Below are 25,179 nucleotides of genomic sequence, written 5' to 3' on the forward strand. Positions count from 1 at the left end.
TGACCACTTAAATGCCAACATCATTAAACAAGTAGCCAAAACACAAATACCCAGCTGGTGTGAGAGAAATTTAATTAGAATTTGACAGCTGGGTCCAATACTGGGTTTGACTCAGAGGAGTCATTCAAAAGAAAATGTTAAACTAAAAACAGACCCAGCTGTCCTGCAGCAGCTCCTGGGACTCATGGAATTAAGGATGTAATGTTTTTACTGTAATTTATCGTTCATTGTGTAAACTCAATATTGGACACTGAAGGTCACTATTTGGGATGCAACAGGATTAGCATAGCATACAATTTCAGTAACATGCAACTCTCCTGCCTTTAGATATGATTCTGCTCAGCATTTTAATGCCATGATTTCCAAAATGGAAAGAAAGCTTCAATGAAGAAATAGGCATTTTCCATCTTTCTCTCTTACGTGATTTTAGCATGCCATCTGACCAAGCAAAGCAAAAGAGGTTTTCACCATTCACTCCTCCATTTTGGGTGGCAATTTTGAGAGTAACAACCCATAAATATTTCCACAGGCCCACTTTTATAGACATTAAAGCATGCTATAATTCAATCCAGTATCTTTGCTTGAGGGATGACAGTGAGCACAATTTTTAATATTTATATTTTTGCATCCTTTTAGTTAACCTTGAATGTACTTCACAAATTTGTCTTTACTCTTTATGGACTTGCAATAATCCAAAACAGGGAGTCCCCAAAGTGGTGCACATAAGGAACCTGCCCTATAGTTCATGGTGAAGACGAAAACAAATGGGTTCTAGTGCATTCCATGTTCTACTCACTGGTTCTTTCATAATAAAGGTCTGCTGCATATGGGAGTCCAATTCAAATTGATCTTGATATAGCAAGTTGTTCATGATTATTTCCTTGGGATATTGATACTACTGCCTATGCCCTTTTGGTCAATGTTCCACTGGACCATTCAATTATAATGCATTCTAGATAGTCATATTTATTAGTTATTAAACAATCAAGTATCAGTGGCCATTATCCATTACCTATCCAACACCTTGTAGCTATTAGTTGAACTATGTCATCATGGAATTTTTACCAACATTCTAACTACTGAAGAGGAAAGGTCAATTTCTAGACTGCTGATGAACAGTAGAGTTTCTGTCACATCATTTATTTACAAGCCAAAGGCCATTAATAAAACCTACGCAAAATTACAAAATGTATGAAAGGAGTGATTAAATTAAAAAGCATGATGAATCTGAACTAAAATAAATTTGGGCTTTTAAACCAAAGAATCATGTTTACAGTTAACTGTGACAGAAGTTAGGGTTTAACACACATTTTTGAAGCCGTTAAGGCAACCTGCTGGGTCACTTGAATATCTTGATCAGACAGCAGATAACATGTATTTGTTAAGCCACATTCAGGATGCGACCCTGATACAATATTCCCAAGATACTTTGAATGTGGTAATGCATATGAGAGACACACCCAGAGATATTGTATTAGAACTTACAATTTCTGGGGCTCTGCAAATACATACTTGTTGGTCATAAGGGTCTGATACTGCTGGCAGCATGGTTTGAAAAGGAAGAGCTGTGTAAGGCTGGGAAAGGTTGGATCTACCAGATACTGTTACAGTAAAAAAAAAAAAAAACCCTGTACTGTTACCTGTGTTTTATCAAATCTTGTCCCATTTATAGCTTCTGTGAGGGAACTGAAAAGTCAGTTTGGTTGGGAGAAACTTCATACATTTAGAGACAGGGAACATGCTAAGAGTATTAAGAGGAAGGAGGAGAAATAGGGATATGAGACAGGCTTTTAGGAAAAAGGCCTAGAGAAGGTGGCAGATGGTTAAAAGGCAGAAGGGATGGATTACGGAAATGACCAAGCAGACTGAAGGCCATTAGGGAGAGTTGAAGAACATAGAAGAAAAGGGGGGGGCGGAGGGGACAAGGAGCTTAGGGAAGAAAAAGCAAATGAGAAATGTGATTGGAGAAAAGGCTCATGGGACTGAATAGGATTGGAAAAAGGAAACTAGATGGGCATGGACAGAATGGACCAGGAAAGCAATGAGGCCAAGGCGTGCGTGTGTGTGTGTGAATGAATGAATTCCATATAATGATTTAGAAGAAAACAAAAAGCCAAAAATTTGGGTTCAGCTCTCTGGCATGAAACAATTCTGTTGAGTCGTGATACTGAATGCAAAGAAAACAAACATTAGGTATAGCGTGGACCCATTTATATTTATTTTTAAATAAATCAAAGCATCAGTACAATAAAAACAAAGTGACATCTGAAACTATATATATAAAAAAATCAAAATTAAACACAGGGAGCAGCACATTCAGTGTAGTATGTTCAACTTATGCCTAATCTCTCACAGAGAGAAAAACAACTGGATTTTATCAAATTCAGAACCAGATCCCCTCGTTTAGGGGAGAGATGCTCCCTTTAGATGTGCTCTCCAAACAACCGACAGCGCACAAAGGAAGAAGGTCCACTGGTTCCAGACCTGCCTATTCAGACAATGAGGCAAATCATCTTGTCACTTCAGAGGCTCCCTAGGATTATTTCTTCCTCCTCTTAGACATTCTTGACATTCTAGAGAAAAGGCCTGAATTCTGGCAACCAGGGAAACAGAATGACATTCTGGCAGGTGGAGTGGAAGGCGGGAACTGCCTTAACAATGCACAGAGGAAGCTGATGGATCCAATGTCAGTGGTGCAGTGAATCCACTCCAATTTTCAAGTCAGAACTCTAAAGGAGCTCCTTTAGAGTTCTAACTGGTTCTGACTGAAGCCTGGAGTGGAGTTACCACCCCCCACTGGCATTGGAACCACCAGCCTCCATCAGCAGTAAACATGCATTGGGGGCAGAATGAAAGAGTTTCTGACACCACTGTAAGGCAAAGGAACTCAGCTTACATTCACCTTTGAAATCCAATTAGATTATAAGCCACTGTAATGGAGGGAAATGTTCCTAATCATGCTGGCCAAGATCACACTAAAAAATGAAACCCACCTAACAAGTTCACAACATATGGCTCTCATACTTGTGAACTGTACTTCTTGGTACCTTCACCATCTGAATATTTGGCAAGATCAAGGAACAAAAGCAAATACACACCCATACATGAAACACTGGGGGTGAAGAGAACAATATGGCTGTTTATATCCATGTTATTTGATGCTACGTGTTCCAGTGGGACATCTTTTTTATTGATAAAGCTTTAATTGAAAATCCCTGGATCAACGTAAGGGTAGGCAAGGAACTCTCCCAATTTGTTGCCATCTACGTCATAATGCAGCATTTGGAAACAGACATCACAGAAGAAAGACGGGTCTTGTGGAGCAAGGCTGTCTTCGTTGGTCACCCATCTGTAAGTTCCAAGGCAAAAAAAGAGCCACTGTTATATGATCCCTGGCCAATTTTATTCTATTTCTAGCCTTTGAGTAGACAGTTTACAAAACAAACATGAAATCCAAAATTACTATCATTTGCTTTTAGCTTAATGCCATACCCCAAATGTAAATACGTCCCTATGTTTGCAAAGGTCTTAACTAAATCACCACTCTTTAATAGCCAACAATGTGACATAGTTGAATTAAGAACAAGAGTGAAAAAGCAGTATCTTCTGGATGCAGAAGAAACCATTTAAATTAATGAAAGTATACTTTAGAAGTCTTTTGCATCAGTAGGTTATGCTGGTTTTGCCTATAATTGGAAATGGAGCTTTATCTGCACCAGACTTGAGCTTTTTCCTGACTACTAGAGAAAGCTGGTAATTTATAGGGACACGGTAGTGTCCCTGTAGTTAAGGTTGGAGAGTAGATAAAGCATTCTACCATTATAAAGGGGTAATTGGGGGTGTCATTCTAATGTTCATAAAACTGAGAATGTTTCACCAATCTTCCTGAAATTTACATGCGCCAGAAAGAAAGTTTGATTTTACATACCCTGAAAATTTCAAGAAGATTGGTGAAAGATTGAGGGAAGGAGGGCAGTTTAAAGTACAAAAGAAAGAAAAAACCCTCTGAATTAAAATGGTTTTGATAGTTTAGGCTGGCAATTTTTTTATGAACATTAGAATGACACCCCCCCACACATACAACAGGGACTGCTGTGTCCCTGTAAATTTAGCAAAGCATTGCCAAAAGGAAGCCTACTCCCACACCCACTACTTTTTGTTGATCCCAGACCATCAGTAGTTTAAAAGATATGTCTATACAGTAGAGGTGTGCACTTTGCCCATTTGGAGGTCTATCGGTGGTCCAATCTTGAGGAGTGGATTGTGGGAGGTTTTAAAACTGCCAGAGATCTTCGGGGCAGAGGAGACGGTTGTCAGACCTCCGAACCACCCCCCAAATGACCAGCTTTTAGAGCTGCTAACTCTATTTGTTTATTTATTTATTACATTTTTATACTGCCCAATAGCCGAAGCTCTCTGGGCGGTTCACAAAAATTAAAACCATGAAGAGCATAAAAGCAACCAACAAATTTAAAACACAAATACAAAATACAATATATAAAGCACAACCAGAATAAAACCACACAGCAAAAATTAATATAGGTTAAAATATGAGATTAAAACAGCAAAGTTTAAATTTAAGTTAAATTAGGTGTTAAAATACTGAGAAAATAAAAAGGTCTTCAGCTGGCGATGGAAAGAAAACAATGCAGGTGCCAAGCGAACCTCTATGGGGAGCTCGTTCCAGAGGAGGGTACCAGTGACCAATTGGGATTGATACTAGTGACCGATGTAGCATCATCAAAAATAACTTATTTTTTCCATCCTAATTCTAAGAAAATTACCAGTTAATGAATTACCAAACATTGAGTCCAGGCCAGCTGAATAAATTTGGCAATTATTATTTTTAAGTGATCTTATTAATTCTAGTCCATTTGTTTGCAAATAATCAAACAAGCTTGCAAACAGAGCTACAAAACCATAGTCTCTCACACATAAATCAAACTACTGGATATACCATGCATTAGGTTGTGTTCAATCTAAGTCATGACTAACTTAAGTCCCATTAATTTCAACAGGTCTACTCTAAGCGGGACTAATATTGGATGCAACCCATTTTCTCATATTATGAGCTCTGGTAGTAAACAACTACCTAGAGTAAACAACTGCAAATAGGGTTTCTGTTCTGACACCATCAGCTGTCTGAACCAGCTGTAAATAGCATAAGTGAAATGCACAATATATCCAAATACACCTAGTTCATCAAGGTGAAATAACCATCTGATCACCCACCTGGCCGTGTACATCTTGCATACAAAGCATTTCTTAGTCCACAGCCAATGCTTCTTGGTTAACAAGGGATAGAGGCTCTTATCCAGGCAGTCATCCCGATGAATAAGCCTTAGATGGAGAAAGATGAAGTAAGGAAGCAGTTTGAATATACAACGCTCAAATGATATCTTCACCATCCTTAACATCTATATGTAGGCAATAACAAAAGTTACAGAGTGCAGCTTATATTTTACCCATCCACAAGGAAGAACCAGCAAAAGGGAGCTTGTACTATTCTGTGGTTGCTCTAATTTATTGATTTGTTTCTTATTTATTTTTACAGTTATATCCCACTTTTTTTTACCTCTTGCAAGGAATCCATGGTGGCTTACTTGATCCTCCTCCTCTCCATTTTTATCCTCACAACAACCCTGTGAGGTTGATTAAACAAAGAGTCAGTGACCAGCCCAAAGTCGCCCAGTGAGCTTCCATGGCTGAGTGAAGACTAGAAACTGGGTCTCCAAGGTGCCAGTCCAGCGCTCTAACCACTATACTGCACTAGCTTCTTAGTTTTAGCAGTGTTTCCCTTCCCTTCTTATAAATGTAATGTTCTCAGACAGTTGAGCTTTCCCCCCTTCCATTGGAAGGTGCAGGGCCTGAAGTGGACAGGGAGCAACTGTATCCTTCCTCCCCTTGACAAAAAGTCCTCACTGATGTACACTATATTTGTAGGGATGACTCTGCCCACACTGCACCATCATCCCAAGCCTGATGTGTAAAGAAGGGAGCTCAGATGTTTTGTTCTAATTATTAGCTCCTTGTAGGTGATTCTAAGATGGGGGTCAGAGATATCCTGTTCCATCACTCCCTATAATAGCAAATTCAAGTGGCAAATGCTGACAGAAGTAGGGCTAAAATGGAAGGAAAGTATCTGCGTGCTTGGGAGAACCCCCAAGGTGTGCAAGAGTAGAAACATCTTCATTTTTCAAGGCTAAAGGGGCAACTTCCCTTTCCTGCAAAACAGCTCGGTAATGATAGAGCACGCTCAGTAACCACAGAATCTACAACATCCATTGGAAAAGGAAAATGGAATAGATGGGGGGCGGGCGAGAAAGAGAGAAAGACGAACAAAGCACATCCCACTTGTTCCTCTGCTAATAATGGATTAATACATCCCGACAACAGATCCTTACATGTATGCAACACATATAACTGTACATGAGAATCTTTGCACAGCCAGCATGTGGAACATGCGTTGATGGTGGGCTGGGAACACAAGCTCCAATAAGTTCAGAGGAGGCTCTTGAGTAGAATGAGAAGCCTTCCAAATGAATAGCGATTTACCTGATATCTGTGATGATAACGATGTGCTCGCAGTCTCCTTGGTGACAGTAAAGGTACGGAAAGCCTATTTTGATGTTCAAGTCATTAAATGTGTAGTCTTCCATTTTAGCATCTTGAAGATTCGCATAGCCTCTATCATGAGATTCTGTCCACTCAATAATTGTCCTGAAATTATTATAGTCAATATTATTGCTGCTTCCCTAAATTAATGGTATTCTGCATCTTCTAGAAGACATTCCAAGACCTTTGGGTTAGCCTCTCCCACTGGACAATTGGCAGGGTCCAATAAAAAAAATCCTCTTCAGGGGGAGGAGCAACCTAACATTCCCAGACCCGCTCCCAGCGATAATTTTTTTAATGTTTTCGACATGATTTTTTCCCTTCCATATTTTTCCTCGTTTTCCTTTCCAGCTTAACAGATAGTGTTCACCAGAGGCAGTTTTAGCTGCATTGTTTCCTAGTGAGTGAGGGTTTGTTTTAGAACATCTCACAGACTAGGCTGTCCTAACCAGATAGGTAGGCCCCATATGTGCAGGTAGAAGCACCCCACATGCTGGCTAGGTCCAAAGCAATCTCTAACTGGAAGGAGGCCAGACTTTGCCACCCTTATTCACCTCAGAGCTGAAACAGACGACATGACTGCTGTTTTTGAATTCCTTCAGGCTGGCCTGCTGAAGGGCCTTAGCATCAGTATGCTTAAACATCAGGTGGCTGCCCTAAACACCATACTGAACCATAGGCAGAAGCAGTCTTTTGCCAGTCATCCTCACATTTGGAAGTTCCTATGAGGAGCTGCCCTTATCAATCCTCCTACAGTCCGTAGATTCCCCACATGGAGTCTGAATTGGGTCCTAAGGGCTCTCATAGCCTCTCCCTTGGAGCTGTTAGCCTCCTGTTTACTTAAAAACGGTTTTTCTTGTGGAAATAGTTCAACTAGAAGAGTTTTGGAATTGGGGAATTGGGGTGCTGTCCTAACTCTATATTTTTTTATCAGGACAAGGTGGTGCTAAGAATGGATCCCAACTTTCTCCTAAGGTCAACCCAGTTTTCCATTGGCAGCAGGAGGTGGTTCTTTCTTCTTATTTATTTATTTATTACATTTATATACCGACCCATAGCCGAAGCTCTCTGGGCAGTTTACAAAAGTTAAGAACAGTAAACATTAAAAAGTATACTAAATTTAAAAATCATCAGAAGCATAAAAACAACAGTATAAAAACAACAGGCTTCATCTTTGGGAACAGGCTTGGCACAAATTAGATGTGCCTAAAGCCCTTCACTTTTCCTGGATAGGACAGGGTCTATCCAGAATAATGAAGCATTGTTTGTATCGGAACAGAGTTGTTCTTTGGGTAGGAAGTCTTCCTTTTCTACCATTTCAAGATGGCTAACAGAATGCATTGTCTTAGGCTACCAGTTGCAGGGAAGTTCCCCTCCCTTTGGAATTAGGGCACATTTCCTTAGGAGGGCGGCCACTATAGAGGCATTCAGAGGTATTGCCTCGATGGATGAAATATGCAGAGCAGCCACATAGGCTTTTCTGCATACCTTCGCCAAAGACAGTAAGGTTGATGTCTTCTCAATAGACACTGCTTTTGGTAGGTCTTGCAGAGGGTTCACATCCAGTAAATGGTACACTTCGATCCCTCCCAGGGGCTAGTACTGCTTTTTGTTTAGACCCTGCCAGTCATCCAGTGGAAGGGGCTAACCCAAAAGTCTTGAGAACATGGTTGGGAGGGTGCTGTTGCACCATGTCCTGCTCGGGGTCCCTGGTCAATAGCTGGTTGGCCACTGTGTGAACAGACTGCTGGACTAGATGGATCCTTGGTCTGATCCAGCATGGGTCTTCTTATGTTCTTAAGAGAGATCCCAGCTGGAGGAAACAGACTCAGGAGGGAATCCACCCCTGTAAGTGCTCCCTCTTGCTCCCTCTCTGATTCCTGCTTTGTCATTTGCCAAGATAACATCTAGTCCTGTCCTAACTTGGAAACATTCCAATTCATAGTATCTTCGCAACCATACAACTTACTCTTAACTTGCAGAAGAGGCTTTCTTCCCCGACCCCCACCTCAGGTTGGGATTTACATATGCAAAAGTAAATTCTTTACCTGCTTAAGTCTCTGCACTCTGAGTACCTCATATCGTTGTAAAAAACACCTTCAAAATAGAAGAAGGCAGACTTGTAGAGATCCTAGGGGTAAGAGAGAAATATGAAGAAAGATGAGGAAAAGATAGTAGTTCAGTACCTAACCAACAGCTTCAACAGGTCAAGTTAGAACAGCCTGGCCTTTTTACATTTTCGGGCCCTTCTCAAACTCTTCATCAAAGTGGTGTTGGCATTCTTGGTGGCTGCCCCACAATTATTTTGGAAATCCACCAAAGCCCAAGACACTGGGCTCACCTACAGCAAAGGATCCTGGGATACAGGTGCTCCAAACTATCCCTTGTACTGAAATTGGCAACTACCCTCCACTGGCCCAGAGAAGGAGGATGGAAATCAATCTCATGCTACTATTATTAGAAAGAAAAGGAGAAGCAGCTCACAGTAGCCAGCCAGCATCTCCCAGCTCTAGCTTGAGGACAGAACTTCTACTACCTGGGACATATTTCTGTCTCACAAATTACGAACCCATTCCTAGTACTGATGGTGCACACAGCCTTGCACAATTATGTGTGCATGATATCAATAATAATCCAGACCAAGAAGCATGGCCAGGTCAGTAGAAGAAAACACTGACATATTTTTTTAAAAATTCGGAAAGTTCTAAAGGCTTCCTCTGCTCATCCCACTCCTTGCCATAACATCGGTATTATCTATGTGTGGAAATAGTTTTCATTTCTCCAAACTATTTGACAACCAAAGTGCCTTCCATGCATGGTAGAAAGGGCATATTGTTTCCCAAGCAAATTGTTCTCCTTCAACTGTTTCATTCTGGCACCAGTGCAGCAAATTTGCCAAATAGGATTCTAAAATGGCACCAACTTCTCTTCCTCAAAGCAAGAATGTCATATTTCCTCCCTTCCCTCCATTAAACACTTGGAGAAGATGAGGAATCCTACAAAAATCCTCTTACCTTTTGTAGAAAATTACAGTTCATCCACAAAAGGCAATTAACATTTTACTGACTTGTATCAGCATTGTCAATGGTTACACAATTCTGCAGCAGCTGAAGAAACTTAAACTAACCGCTAAACGTTCATTATTTATACTGAATGTCAATGTTCGAAGGCAAGACTGTTCCAATTTTCTTCTTAACATACCAAAGAGCTCTCTTGAAAGCCAGAAGATAAATGAATTTAGCAAAAGAAAGCCACAAGTGATTGCAATCATTTACCACAACTGCATCCGCAGTGGCATTCAGAAGCTGCTTCTTCTATGAAGTAACAGCCAAAGGAACCCTTCAGTCATGCAATACTGTTGCAATGGGTTATCCACACATATATTAGTGTTTCCAAGAGCCCTTTCCGACGTAACTTTAGTTGGCGTACATTTCAAATTTACATCTTAAGTATAATTCCAAAATGTGAAGTCTGAATGCCACAAACAGGCAATTGCAAACACGTACGTCATACGGACAAACTCGCCGGGGAAACTGTGATTGCCTGCATCACTGTACATTTTTATCCTACTCTACCTTTAAGAACTCTGGGTACACTGGGACTGCATTACCTTTTCACATAACAATGCTGTGTGGTGATTTAGAGGCACGTGAGATAGGGGAGGAGTGTCTCTCTGTCTGCTTGTGAGGGAAACTGCTCTGGGGCGGGGAGAGGCTGCACACGTGAAAGGACGAAGGCTGTGGTGGAGTGAGGAGGTTGCCAGTCCTGGCCATGACTACCCTCTGCCTGCAGCCCCCGAGCTGGTGCCACAGGAGGCTGTCGGGGGCAAAATTACAACACTCAAATCCAGAATGAATTTCTGCACCTACAGGGTGGTGCCATCTTTGTGAGGGGAAGCATCCAGGCCTTTGCCGCCTGTGAATTGCTGCTTGCCTTCTACTGACCATTTATCTAGCTTGGAGATAACAGACTCAAGTATCCTGTATCTTTTGTCCTTTTGCCCCAGTCTCTCCCTTGTGGTTTACCTTTTCTTCTCTCCCCTCAAATGACTGTGGCACAGACACCTGTTACGGACTGGGAAACAAGCAGCTTATTGCTTTGCTTGAGGATAAACAGGTCAGATGGAGGTGGGGCAGAAATGGCAAAGTAACCGTTGTGTCTATGCTGTCTACTGAGTAAACATGTATAGCAGCCTTCCTCAACCTGGGGCACTCCAGATGTGTTGGACTGCATCTCCCAGAATGGGAGTTGCATTCTGGGAGTTGTAGTCCAACACATCTGGAGCGCCCCAGGTTGAGGAAGGCTGATGTATAGGATTGCTCTGTAAATTTCATAAATATGCTAAGTACCACAATTTATACTTTAACAAAATTATAAATGCTGCAGTTTTTGTTGTTAAAGCAACAATGTAAGTTTAGGGTTGATAAGAAAGTATGTATTGCACAGATTTCAAAATATATTTCAGTTCCTCTCTCATCTAAGGCTGTTAGAGACTTGTGCCAATATAACCTCATGCCAATTACCTTTTGGTCCATTTTCACATACTGAATTGATTCTATGGGGAGACGCAGATTTAAATTGGCAAGAAAATGTTTTTGTGGCAGACTTGGACTGGTAAGTTGATTTTTACCTTGGATCAACTAGTGGATGCTGCTGCTGATTTTTTTTTCATCCCCAGCTCTGCATGCCAAATACAATTTGCCTGATATGGCTGAATAGCGATACTTGCAATTGGCAACATTTGTTAGGATCTAGATTTGGCCCTGACAGTTTTACATCTTCAGAGTCTCCTTTGCCATTGGAAATACTTACTGAAGCAGATCAGTTTATAAAGACATTATTATTGAATAAATATTATTGAATAAATATGATACACAGAGTCTTAAACAGGTATGGAATGGGGAACTGGATTGTCCCACTGTGCCTCATCAGTGGGTTGCTGTGTTAGAGTCTGTATCTGAAGCTGCAGCCTTTCTACACCTCAAAAGAGCTAACTTAAAAACAAGAATGAAAACAAAACAAAAAACACCTGTCCAAGTTCTACTGAACCGTTAATATGATGTCCAAGTGAGAAATTTATTTTTTATTTATTTAAAACATCTCTTGGCTGCCTTTCAGGGCAGAAGCCCTCACAAGGCGGCTTACAACAATAAAATACATAAAAACCGTTAAAATATTCAAAGCAATAAAAACCTGATCGCAATAAAATAGCTATTAAACGATAAAACCAACAATAAAACCCGCAGGAACAACAATAGCAGCAATCATTCATGGGAAAGTCACAGTAAAATAAGATGCTTTTAAGGCCTTCTTAAAAGCCTGCAAAGATGGTGCATGGCGGACCTTCAATGGGGGAAAGGAGCTCTCAGCCTCCCAGGCTTTTCCCAGAAGCAGCTAAGCACATTTTCAAAGAATTAGCATTGCCAACCGATGTGTAATCTGGCCAAATGTTGCCAGATTATAGCCCATAATCATACACCCCACCACCTTTTTTTTTTCTTTTTAAATATCAGAAATGAAAATTATATTTATTTATTTATTACATTTATATCTCGCCTTTTTTCCTCCAAGGAACCCAAGGCAGCATACATAATCTTCCTCCACCTCTCCATGTTATCCTCACAACAACAACCCTGTGAGGTAGGTTGGGCTGAGAGTCTGTGACAGGCTCAAAGACACTCAGTGGGTTTCCATGGCTGAGTGAGGACTAGAACCCGGATCTCCCAACTCCCAGTTTGACACTCTAGCCACTACACCACACTGGCTCTTATGTTACCTTGCTGATGTTTTCCGGTGCTTGACCAGGATGACTGCTGAACTCTCCGCCGATCTGAAGGTCACTGACACAGGAAATGGAATCTCTCAGCTCAGTAAGTTTCTGGCTACCTAGAACCAACACTGTCTGATAGGGCTTGTGGAGCTTATGCTGCAAAAGACAAAGACAGCCATGATCAATCAAACCCAGAGCCAAGGCATTTCTGGCTCCATTGCTAGTGTTGAAGACCTAAACGTACAATGGTCAGTAGTCCCTTAGCCTTGGTGCTTTTTCTTGCAGGAAGGAAACTGTAAGTTTCACCCAGTTTGGGGCGTACCACCTGCAAGATTTATAACACGGCCCTCCTCTACTTGAGGAGAGCTGAGGAATAGAGTTGGACCTAAACAGTACATAGGAAGCTGCTTTATACCAAGTCACATTGGTCCATTAGCTCTGGAGTGCAGAATCTCTTTCATGCCGAGGGCCAAATTCTATTCAGGAGAAGCAATCAGGGGCTGCGTTCCAGAGGTGGGCAGGGCCAAAGGCAAAAAGGGCGGGGCCAAAAATACCAGCATATTTTAGTTTAAAGTTCTTACTGCCAGTAACTAAACCTTAGGGGGAAATCTGCACAAAAGCCAGGGAATCACCAAACCATCGGTGGTCAGGGAAGCCAGAGGGAGGAAGCATGGCCAGATTGGGATTTCTAGATGGGCAGATTTGGCCCCCAGGACTGAGGTTCCACACCCTGATCCAAGTCAATATTGCTTACACTGACTGACAGCCACTCCCCAGCGTTTCAGACAGAGATCTTTCCCAGCCCTACCTGAAGATGCCGAGCATTGAAACTGGGACCTCCTGCATGCAGAATGTCGTGTTCATGCCTGTTCCCTCTGTCATTCACATATGCTGGCAAGCTGACATGAGACACTCACATCAGTGAGACTTCTTTTATTGAGGAAATCACACGGTAGACAAGCTTAATGGTTACAGAGTCTCAAAAACACACTTAAAGCTGAACGATGGTTAGAAAGCTTTAGGTTCTTTTTTCTGAAACGATCCTTAAGGCAAACACTCGGAGGGTGTGTGTGAATGGAGTACGCCAATAATAGCTTTGAGCTTCTCCAGATGCTGCATACGCTGGCTCCTCAAAGGGACATGGCCAATCTCCTAAAACGAAGTCCCAGGAAAGGTTGCTCTGAGCCACCAGAGCCGGGCTGAGAGATCAGTCACACACTTGTCAATCTCAGCCTACCACTACTGAGCTGACCCCGTTACCATGACTTCAGGAAAGGTTAAGCCTCAGGCCCAGGAGTACTGGGAACTCCTTGCCACCTGAGTCTGGGCACGAACACAAAAAAATCCACAGCATATGCAAGTCCAAGTCTATGAAAAGCCTCACTACTTTTCATGGCACAGTTCTTAGTTATCCAAAATCCAAATAGCAAAGCGTCCACATGAAGAAAGCTTTCAAGTCCCAAGCAGAGACAGAATCCAAAGCAGGAGGGAGATCAGACGTTGCATCGAGAGATGAAAGCTAGCAAAGCTTTTTCAGCTTTGCACCAGCATATAAGGCCTATTCAAAGCCACCTGGCAGGTCCTCTGACCTGTAAACCATGCCCACATGCCAAGAGGGTGGGAAGTTACAACCCACTTCGAGGAGCGGCCCCCACCTTTTCCAAAACACTCTGAAGTTCCCAGAGAACCAGCTATTTCATGGTCGAGGCAAAGGAGCAGCTACTCCCATGGGAACTACTTACAGAAATAAGCTTGCAAAAAACACCAGACATTCTCAAACCATTTCCTAATATATCTAACAACTAGGTACAAGGCCTATACCTGACACAGAGCAGGTGCTCTGCCCCTGAACTATGGCACTTTCCCAGTTATTCTCATTGAAACAAGAATATGTAAAGCATGCTCCACTGCCATTAAATGTGGTATAGCGGCAGGTGATTTGGCAGTGAAAGCAATTTAGCATTCTCTCATAAAGATGGCTTAGATATATCAAGCCTGCTTGCGCTAGTAGAAACTTCATCTGTGGCCACTAGACCTGCAGCAGAGACTCACCTGATTCACACATCCCTAGTATAGAACTCTCTTCTGCTGGAGAACTGCAACCTATACACACTTACCATTGAACTCAATGGTGCTTACTTCTGAGCAGTAATGCACAGGTTTGCACTGCACAGTTAAAGCTTTAGATTGAAGTAGGGCTAGGCTAGGGAAACTATTCCTTTCAACTCAAAGCAGCCCCTATTGTGTTCAGGGATGTGCTCCAAGAATCCGTAACTTCTTACACTCCCCTACAATTCTCACTCAATATTCCCCCAAATAATAAGACCATCTGTTAAAATGAGGAAAATGTTTATCGGTAACTCTGTTGTTGGATTCTACATATAACACATATAGGGCCTGTTCTGACAATACACTAAGCCATGGTTAGTCCACTAACCCTTTTGCAGCAAGTGGTCAGTGAGCGTGTTTAAACCATGGTTATGTAGCCACCATGGTTGGGAATGGTTCACATGACATGCTAAGCCATAATGTTTAGTTCAAAATGCTTAATCATCAAAGTTGTATAACGAATATACAAGTATGGAAATGCATATAGCTTAACCTAGTAACCCAGACAAGGGATGTCTTATATATCGTTGTATATAGTATGTATTTTATTGCTCTTATTGTTTGTGTAATTTATTTAAATTTTAAAAGAATAATCAGAACTGTCTTTGAACAAAACAATTAGAAGGGATTCAAACCCTTCCTATCTAAATGAAAAAAGGGGGAGGGGAGGGGATGATGACGATGAAGAAGAAGAAGAAGAAGAAGAAGAAGAAGAAGAAGAAGAAGAAGAAGAAGAAAGCCACCAACCTTTTGAAATATAACTGGGTAGAAAATATTGAGAGTTAAAACAAGCTCTGACTCCTTGACTAGGTTTATTGGATCCTTTGGCCTCTTTCCAATTGCACGTGACTCCTGATAAAGCAAGAAATTAGAAAGTTATTCTAATGTTTTATTTAAATAGCATTGTAATATTCCTGATATTTAAAGGCAATTTTTGCCAAAATGGCACACATGCAGTTGTATGCATTAGGCCTAGGCTACATTCAAGGAACTTCATCTTACAATGATTTTGATGAACAATTCCATTTTAGTATGCATTCACAAAACTGGAAATTCTTATTGCGCCCCAGCTGTCCAGAAGTTATCAATCTCTGGATACTCTCAACAAATAATGCATTTACATTTAAGTTATTTCTTTGTCCATCAGCATCATACTATGATTTTCATGATTTCTAAATTGTTTATATAGAAAACTTAGTACAGAATCCTTTAGCTATAGAATTGTGTAGGTTATTATACCACCATCTCCCCAAGCCAGGCAAGTGTAGGGAGAATATAGGCACTTACTAATGAGTACAGGGTCTTCTTCAATTTCAAAAGAGACTTACTAGGAGGAGAGTTTTGGTTCAAGTAATGGGAGTAGCCAAATCCAGAGTAATTAGTGAGTGATACTGGGAAAAGCTATAATCTTATATGGCAATCATCCTAGATCACTGAGCCACAGGGTGTGGTAATTCTATCCCATAATTTTGATCAAGATCCAAAGCGTTGCTCTCACCACGAAGTAGGAGTATCATCTCCTGCTTAGAGCAAGACAAAGAGATCAGAACTAGATTTCTTCTACAATGTCTATGAAATGTACCCTAAGATAACTAAGCTATATAGCAACAAAGTTTTATAAAATCAGAAGAACATAAAACTTGTAATTTTGAGATGCAAGAGAACGTGGTTTGGAAAGCGTGGGACATCCCTAATTGCCTACTTAATATAATGTGGTCCCCACGTAGGTGGATGCTACAGCAACTCTTACATCTGTTAAAAAGCCAGCATAGTATAACAGATGGGGTCTGAACTAGCAGTGACCAACCAGATCTTGAGGTCATGTTGGATAACTCAATGAAACCATCAATTCAAAAGGCAAATTCCATGCTAGGGATTGCTGGGATAGGGATCAAAAATAAAAAATGCCAATGTGATATGATGTTATGCACACATGCAACTGCATTTGGAGCACCATGTATCATTCTGATTACTCCAATGTTGTTGTTTTTACTAAAGCCCCAAGATCCACCAACCAGACCCAGACACAAAATGGTGGCTCTCAAAAATAGTATTATAGAACTGGAAAAGGAGCAACCAAAATGATCACAGAGTAGTGGGAGATTTCGTACTGAGAAACGCTAAAGCATTTGTGGCTTTTGAGCCTAGGAAAAAAGGCAACTAGTGGAGGTAGGGGGAATGATAGAACTTCATAAAATTAAGCAAGGGGCAAAGAAAGTATATACATGCGGCACGTGTATAAAACAGTCTGGCTGAGGATGATGGGAGTTGCTATCCAACACAACTGGAGAGCATCAGTTTGGTGAAGGCTGGCTGTAGGCTGGCCCTTCCTCTGGAGTTAGCTCTACAGCTATTGACCTTGCCCGGTGCTTTCAGTACAATCCACACGGTCCCCTCTGACATGGCAACTCTTCCCCACATGCATACAGCCTGAGCAGGACCTTAATTGAGGGTTTTTAATAAATGCTGTGTACTTGGATTAGCTTTAAGCCAGCTTGGGTATGTGCGGAGGGCAGCAGTACAAACAAAGAAGGCTTACCATCTCATAAATAAATGTTTCTTGTCTACATGCACGATCCACAGTGATCGTTTCTTCTCGCCTCTCCAGAGTCTTTTGTCTAATTCTAAAGCACAGGGCAAGACAAAACAAGATCAGGGGGGAAATGGTGTACCCATAGGTCCAAATGTATGATCCAACACTCTTCCGTCTAAATATTAAAACACAGGCCTTAAAAGCCAAATCAACACTCACATACTTTAGTTTGCAATATGAACTGATTGACCTAAATGTCTAAGGAAGCAGCACCTGGAATGTTCATCAGAAGACAAGATACATTGAGGGTTCTTAGAAACTTGTTTATTCTAAATTTCAGTACAGACCGGCCTGTATCAGAAACATGATCTGAAATAAGCTTTGATAAATTTGTGTGCTCTTTACCCACAGTAAAGGCTATATGAACACCAGGTTCTTCTGAATAAAAAAGGAATGTTTAAATAACCAAAGTTCTAGTATACTCCAGGAAAGATATGGGAGAAAAGCACTGAACCTGGGCAAAATTGTAACAGATATGCTTGAAAATGCTTTCCACTCTGAAATGATAGCAGATTAACATATCCAAAATTTGCCAAAATCAAAGAGAGGGAATATCTTCAGATTTGCATTTTAAAATTGTGGCCATTAACTCTCATTTCTCTGTTTCTCCCCTTTTTCTTCTTTCAGCCTTTTTGTTCCCTATTTCAGTATTCCTATCTGCCTCTCCCTTATAACTAAGCCACTGCAAACATGGTTATCGGTCTCCCAACATGTCACATACTGAATAATGCAGTAGGCTGTGGAATCTCTGAACTGATGGAGAGGAGGAGTCATGCAAACAAAGTGTTATATGCAACCTAACACTAGTGGAAAAAGTAGAATCATAGAATAGTAGAGTTGGAAGGGACCTATAAGGCCATTGAGTCCAACTCCCCGCTCAACGCAGGAATCCACCCTAAAGCATCCCTGACAGATGGTTGTCCAGCTGCCTCTTGAATACCTCTAGTGTGGGAGAGCCCACAACCTCCCTAGGTAACTGGTTCCATTGTCGTACTGCTCTAACAGTCAGGAAGTTTTTCCTGATGTCCAGGTGGAATCTGGCTTCCTGTAACTTGAGCCTATTATTCCGTGTCCTGCACTCTGGGATGATTGAGAAGAGATCCTGGCCCTCCTCTGTGTGACAACCTTTCAAGTATTTGTACAAGAGGTGGCTTTGTTCCAGTGGTGCAGAGGTGTTTAACGTCTTTTAGCCTGGGAACCATGAGAAGTGTTTGGGGGCCCCATTGTGGTAGTGAAAGCAAAAACGAGCAGGGCCAAAATATATACAAAAAAATCCAGCATATTTAGCTTAAAGCTCATGCTGCCAGTAACTAAGGCTTAGGGGAGGCATGCCAACCTTTTAGAATGGGGGTGGGGATGTGAAAAAGCTACCAAATGGTAGGCAGGGAAAAGGGAACATGGCAATCTGGGGAACTCCAGGGCACTGGATTGGGAACCCAGGCCTGTGGTTCCACACCCCTGTGTTAGTGCTTGTATATCCTGCCAGTAGCAGTGCAAGCACTAGTTAGCGGAACAATCAGCACAGCTAGCACAAATAATACTTACTTAATGACGTGGCAATGAGTTGTGAAAAAGCTTCTGCAATAGCAAGTCTGGGTTTGACACTCACCCAAAGATTAAAATGGAGTTCCAGCAAGCAGTACAAGTGTGGTGTTGTGAGCCAGTGTGGTGTAGTGGTTAGAGTGCTGAATTGGGAGATCCTAGTTTTAGTCCCCACTCAGCCATAAAGCTTACAGGATGACTTGAGGTTGTGGTTGCGAGGATAAAATGGAGAAGAGGAGGGTTATGTACAACACCTTGGGTTTCTTAAGTAGGAAAAAAAGGTGGGATATAATAATAAAATAAAAATAAATGAAACACCATTGGAAACAACATCAAGTAATGGAGGCATTTTCAGACCCCATTTCCAGTTCTGATGGGGTGGAGGGGACCTTGCTTAGACATCCCCATAATTGGGAAAGGGTTGTAAGCAGACTATGTGAAGGTTCCCAGGGGACTGCAAGGAACCGGCAGGCCTTATATTGTGCAAACTGTTTACATTTGTGGTGATGCACAGAGAAAGAGTGAGATTTCTCCCCCCAAAATTGTATAATATCCCTATTAACTAACTCTATTAGCACATACAGTTGAACGTGGCCATGATTTTTCCCCCCTTCAGATTCTTGTTTACATACTCAATAATGTCCAAACAAACATGGTAACTGTATTAGTGTCATTAAAAAATGATTTGGATTGCAATTAGAATAAAATTCAATATACCTAAGAGTTATTAAGCTAGTGTCTTCAGGTATAACTTCCGTATCTTCTTTACCAGAGCTCTTCAATGCATCAATTCTACAAACAAATAAAAACACTAGTTCATATGAAAAATCAATAACCCAGTTTGCACATAATGGTGGAAAGTCATGGATTAATTAACCCATGAGTGTGTAGTGCTGTTTCTTTAAACATGCAACCTCTGAGTGGCTCAACTGGAGATTGCTCGTGATGTCTGAACTCAGACACTATGGGTTAATCAAGGTTAAACAACAACAAAGTGAACTGACAATTTGTTGTTAGTTTAAGTTTGGCTGGTTTAACCCATGACTAACCTATAGTGTCTGAGTTCAAACATCATGGAGCAACCTCCATATGGGCTGATCGGAGGTTGCATTTTCAAACCGGCAGCAGCACATACTGCGGCAAATTGTGGGTTAATTAGACCATGATTTGCTACTGTTACTTCCAAATAACATGTAGGAAGAGCCAGCCATTAAGAATTAATTTGTGGTTATGCTGGAAATGAACCCCAGCAGCTGCAAAGAAATTGTTTTCATGACTAGAGGTTAGTTGCCTGGCTCTACCACAGATTTTCTGTGTTACAAACAATATATTTAAGGTGGTTCTCACAAACAGAAAGAGGAGGCTGTAGTGAGTTTGTTAGTGACTTCACAGAGTTACAAAATGCTGCTTAGAGACCTGTGTAGTCTAACACAGCGAATAGATTTTAGCAGGTTTTAGCTGACAAGAGTAGGCCTCCCATAGTTATGTCACCCCTTTCTCATAGAATCTTATCTCAAGATGAGCTGGGAAGTTTTCACTCCAAACCAGGCACTGGAAAGGCAATTAGTTTTCTAAGCTGAGATGCTTTGGGAACCTGCGAGAGGCAGCCCCCCTGCTTCTTCTGAGAGGGATGCAGCCTATCAGCTCCTGAGAAGGTAGGCAGACATTTATCAGAGGAGCCTGTAAGATTAGATTGTAAGCCTATGCGGCAGGGTCTTGCTATTTACTGTTTTACTCTGTACAGCACCATGTACATTGATGGTGCTATATAAATAAATAATAATAATAATAATAATAATAACACACAGGGTTCATGCTTCGGTTTTGCTTTAGGAGGAATTGCACAACCTCCCTGGTGAACCTGCTGTGGCTCAAAGGGACAGCTTCCATATAATCCACCCCGCACACTCAGGTCCTCTGGGAAAAATCTACTTCAGTTAGCAAAAACTAGATTAACAACTGTTACCCAGAGGACCTTCTCTTCTGCTGCTCCCAGACTGTGGAATGGCCTGCCGGAGGAGACGTGTCAACTTAACAGTCTACTAGCATTCAAGAAAGCTATAAAGACTGATCTCTTCCGGCAGGCCTATCCAGTGGAATTTTAAGATGTTTTTAAAATGTTTTTAGGATGTTTTTAACAATGTATATTATGTTTAATTGAGTATTATGTATTTTATCATTTATTGTTGTTCCCCGCCTTGATCAAAATGGAGAGGCAGGTAAGAAATAAATTTATTATTTATTATTATCTTGGGGTCCGGATATTTATTTATCATATTTATACCCCACTATATATATTCTGCATCCATTTTCTATCACTAAACTGACATCTCTTTGCACAAGTGGCTTGTTTCATATTGGTAACCAAAAGAACTTGATTGATGACTTCAACCTGGCAGAACCAGAACTTAGAGGCAAATCTGTTTCTCCACTGTTAACACTTTAGATTGCTGATGGGGTTCACATGAAGGTTGAATGCTTCATAGGTATAATTGTATTTAAAAAAATTCCAAACCCCTAAACACAGAAAACTAGCATGCCGGGGAAATAATGTTTCCCTAACCTTGAAATGCTAGGTTTTTAGCTGTAGTGTTGCTATCTTTGTATAGAGGATCAGTCAATAATATGAGTGCCACTTACAGTAGAGAAACAGGCTTAGTTCCTCGTGTCCTGTTTGTAAGAATTAGGTATACATGTTACAAGAAATATGGGACTGCCACAGAAATTGGCATCTCTGAGTCTAGTTCTCCCCTGTTGTAACATGTAGTAAACTTTGCCTATACCTTAAACATCATCATAATGCAGTGCATTATCTCACTTCATATCTTTGTCTGCAGTGGGAGAAGGTAAATGTATAATGTGAGGATGTCAGGCATATTACATATTATAGAGAGGGAGAATGAAATGCAGGGATACCATTTTATGAGGTATCATAGCAAGAAGTCCTGTTCTTAGGCCTCATTGACACTTTACCCAGAAAGGATGTTTGCCACATATATCTGGGGAGTCAAACATCATACAATATGTGTTTGTAAACATACAAGGGCACACTACAGACACCAACTAGTTGCAGCATCTATCATATGTCTACTGCATGGTTTCCACGTTGTTTTACAGTGGCTCATTTCACATGATTACCATGACTTAAACAAGCCACAGTGGGTTATTTAAGACATGGAGCAGGCCAAGCGCCTTTTGCCTAATGACCTGCCCGGACGCAGTTTGTCATGCTGTCTTAACCCAGGCGGCATGTCTTTTTGAGGGGGAAACAATCCTCAAATAACCCTTGGGGTTGAGTTATTTGGGGTATTTCCCCCCTTCAAATGAGACATGCCACCCAGGTCTGGACGACACAACAAGCTGAGCCCAGGCAGGTAATTAGGCAAACGGCACCTAACATACACTGCTGCTTAAACAAGCCACCGTGGCTTCTTTAAGCCGTGGTGATTGTGCAAACCGGGTCAGTATTTGCCACTCAAACACTGCATATGCAGAAATGCTCTTGCCACTTATGGTGTAAATCTGTTCAGCATACTTGTATGTTCAGAAGGGATGGGGCATCAACACCCCGCTGAAGCTTCTGGGCATAGCTGATGGGCCCCATATGCTAGTAATCTTCTCTGCCAGGGGATTCTCTGCAAGGGCAAACGCATCAGCCCAAGAGACAGCACAAACATTAATGCAATAATATTTAGCACAGCTTTGTAATACAACCCTATCAAAACGACAGGGTTGGCCTTAGAGAAGGCAGGATTATGGGGAGGGTTGGGTTGGGTTGTCAGGGGACTGGGGATATCACCTAAGAACTTTCCTAAGTTAACCAAAGTGGTCTCTTTGGAAGAGCTGCCTTTCTACATAACTATGCAATCCATGCCTGGCTCACAGAGAACAAAGTGATGCATTTCCTGGCCTGGATAGGAAATTTCCAGGTTCGTATTGATAGACCCAGGGAGAGATTTCATCTCTCTGATGAATGTAATGTGCCAAGGGTTAAAGATGGCTTCTCTGCCAAAGGGTGGCTACATGCCAGATTTGCATTCCTTAATGGTGGACATCGTGTCCTAGCAGACAAAGGGGAAAACTTTCAAACAATGGAGGATCAAATGTAACCTATGACTCATTGAGATTGTGCACCTTAACTTGAAAATTGAATGTAACTTAACTTACTAATTTAGAATTGATTAATAGAAAGGTTAGAAAGAGTCTAACACCCTCTTGTCGGCAGGGCATATATATACTGTGAGATTCCCTTGTTCTTGGTGCCTCCATTTTGAACAGGAGAGCACCTCCATACTGCAGTATCGGAAGTAAATAGATCAGCCTCATGTGTTTGATTGGCTATTAACGCGCTGGGGTAGTGGGCCTTTAAATCTCTGATTGAGGGACAACAATATTAGAGAAGCTCCTTTTAAAACTTCCCTGAAGACAGGCAGTAGACAAGATGCAAGAAGCTTACTACAATCATCTTGCAATAGAATCCACAATTCATATAGCATAGCCTTTCCCTCCTAGTGGCCTCCCCATGTTTTGAGTTACAACTCCCAGTATTCCTAACCATTGACCATGCTGTCTACTATGGGAATAACTGGAGGGCACCAGGTTAAGGAAGGCCGATATAGCAGTTCAGTTCAAGACAGATTTGGAGTTCCAGCCAAAAATCACCCAAACAAAATGTACCTATGATTGCAGTAAAAGTCAACCTCCTTAACTTACTCCCTCCTACCTCCACTCAGCCTAAATCCAACACTCAGTTCCACCCATAAGTAGTTCACTAGCATGTACTTTTAAACTGTGTTGAGTTTTTCAACTTTTCATATGAAAAGCTCATGTTAGAAAGGGCAAAACACCTCCATTTGCTGCTAAAAAATTTTTCCGGTGATCTATATGGGCAGACAGCCTGTGTGTCACTCTAACCGTTTACTTCTATCTCTGCAGCGAGATCCAAATTCAATCCAGTGTGAACTACTTCCTGTTAAGCACAGCAGGGTTGCAGTCTTACATGCCGAGGCTGCAATTCTATGCACGCTTGCCTGGAAACGACCTCTCTTGAACTCAGCGAAATAGTTCTCGGGAAATAAATACAGGATCGAGTTGCCCGTGCTGAGGACTGCTGATTAGAGCCGATCTTTCCTCAGAAATAAAACCCCACTGAATTAAATGAAACCGAGTCCTTCGTTAAGCGAGGATAAAACTGCACCCTTGCAACCCAATCCTCTGCACGGTTACTCTTAAGTAAGTCCCAAATGAGGCCCAGGGGGTTTACTCCCAACTAAAAGTGGGCATATGATTGTAGCCTTAACGGGGCCAGGAACTATACAGCCCAATTCTAGCAGTGCAGCCCTACACGTGTCTAGTGAGTTCAATGGGGCTTACTCCCAGGTAAGCGTGTCCCAAGTACCCTTTCTCGGAGGCCAGAATGGGCAGCCGGTAATGGGCACCCTTTCGGCTACCTGCAAACAGCCCTCAGCTCGGCCGCGATCTCTGGCGTGCAGTTCAAATCCTCCGCCACCGCAGCATCTTCGTCCTCCGCCACCGCCTGCTGCAGGGACAGGTCTTCGGCGCGCAGCGCCTCCTTCCAAAGAGCCCCGAAGGAGCCCACGTGGAACACGCGGGTATTCAGCTCTACCGTCTCGTATTCGGGGAGGTTGTTTCTGGAGCCCCCGTCGCCGCTCCCGCTGCTACTTCCAGCCATTTTTGCAGTAGCGGATGGAGGGCCGGGGCGAGAAGCAGCGGAGATGTGCGCGCACTGGATTGTGGGACTTGTAGTTTAGCTTTCCCCAAGCTTTGGAGGCCGGTTGAAGTCAGCTGCGTTTGTGTAGATGCGCGGTTTATTTTTACGCAAAGACCACGTTTTCTGTCTTCAAGTAATTGATGCTAGAAGGGAAAATATTAAAGGAGAATTTTGTGTCTCGTCAAGGAGATTCAGATTGTTTAAGTTCATGAGCGATTTTAAATAATTTTATATAAGTTTGTTGTTGAAAGCCAGAGTTTGAAGTTTGCGTTAACTTTATGTAAAAACGTTACCAATGTCTTAATATCTAGTATCTTTTGTTAAATGTTTGTTTTGTGATGGTCCGCTGATTATGTACAGTTACCTCTACATGTTCTCTGGCTAGAATCGTAACATTGAGAGGAAGCAAAACCAGAGAGACACTCTTTGTGAAAATAGTCAAATGCACTGAGCTCTTGATAAGTAAACTTGGTGCTATTTTGAGGCGCCATCCTATGCACGTTTAGATAGGGGGGGGGGAAAACTAAATTCCCAGCTTTCCCCTGCCAACATGGTTGGCTGGGGAATGCTGGGAGTTGTAGGACTCTTTTTGTCTAAAAATGAATAACATCCTTAAATTCATTTTTAAATTGTGATGTTTTTAAGTTTAAATATTTGTCATTGCTATGATTTTTGTTTTAATTATTTTACATCCTTATGTCGATGTTAGCTTGTCTGAGCACTTCTTGATTAGAAGAGCAGGATATAAATATTTACAGATAATGGGATAGAGAAAGGGTGTCTATGCCAAGAAAATCTACACTTGTTGAATGGCTGCTT

The 25,179-nt window shown here is 41.7% G+C and overlaps 1 protein-coding gene across 1 annotated transcript; it reads right to left on the reverse strand.

Annotated features, from left to right (window-relative positions):
• Positions 1-2,196: 2,196 nt before the first annotated feature.
• Positions 2,197-24,321, reverse strand: SNAPC3 (small nuclear RNA activating complex polypeptide 3). Its single transcript, XM_063129241.1, has 9 exons — positions 24,080-24,321; positions 19,347-19,421; positions 17,034-17,118; positions 15,242-15,346; positions 12,392-12,541; positions 8,664-8,746; positions 6,556-6,720; positions 5,233-5,340; positions 2,197-3,349 (listed from the first exon to the last, which is right to left on the reverse strand). Exons 1-9 carry the CDS (start codon positions 24,319-24,321, stop codon positions 3,202-3,204), a joined length of 1,161 nt encoding a protein of 386 aa, XP_062985311.1. The 3' UTR covers positions 2,197-3,201.
• Between the last annotated feature and the right edge of the window lie 858 nt (positions 24,322-25,179).

This window comes from Elgaria multicarinata, chromosome 6 (genome assembly GCF_023053635.1).
Source record: "Elgaria multicarinata webbii isolate HBS135686 ecotype San Diego chromosome 6, rElgMul1.1.pri, whole genome shotgun sequence".
Taxonomy (NCBI): domain Eukaryota; kingdom Metazoa; phylum Chordata; class Lepidosauria; order Squamata; family Anguidae; genus Elgaria; species Elgaria multicarinata.

Excerpts from the sequence above, each read along its gene's own strand:
- SNAPC3 (XM_063129241.1), bottom strand. The coding sequence starts at position 24,321 with ATGGCTGGAAGTAGCAGCGGGAGCGGCGACGGGGGCTCCAGAAACAAC. Across the intron at positions 12,542-15,241 it reads ACCCAGTTATATTTCAAAAG|CATAAGCTCCACAAGCCCTA; the intron begins GTTGGTGGCTTT and ends TGTCTTTTGCAG. Across the intron at positions 6,721-8,663 it reads GAGTGCAGAGACTTAAGCAG|GACAATTATTGAGTGGACAG; the intron begins GTAAAGAATTTA and ends TAATAATTTCAG.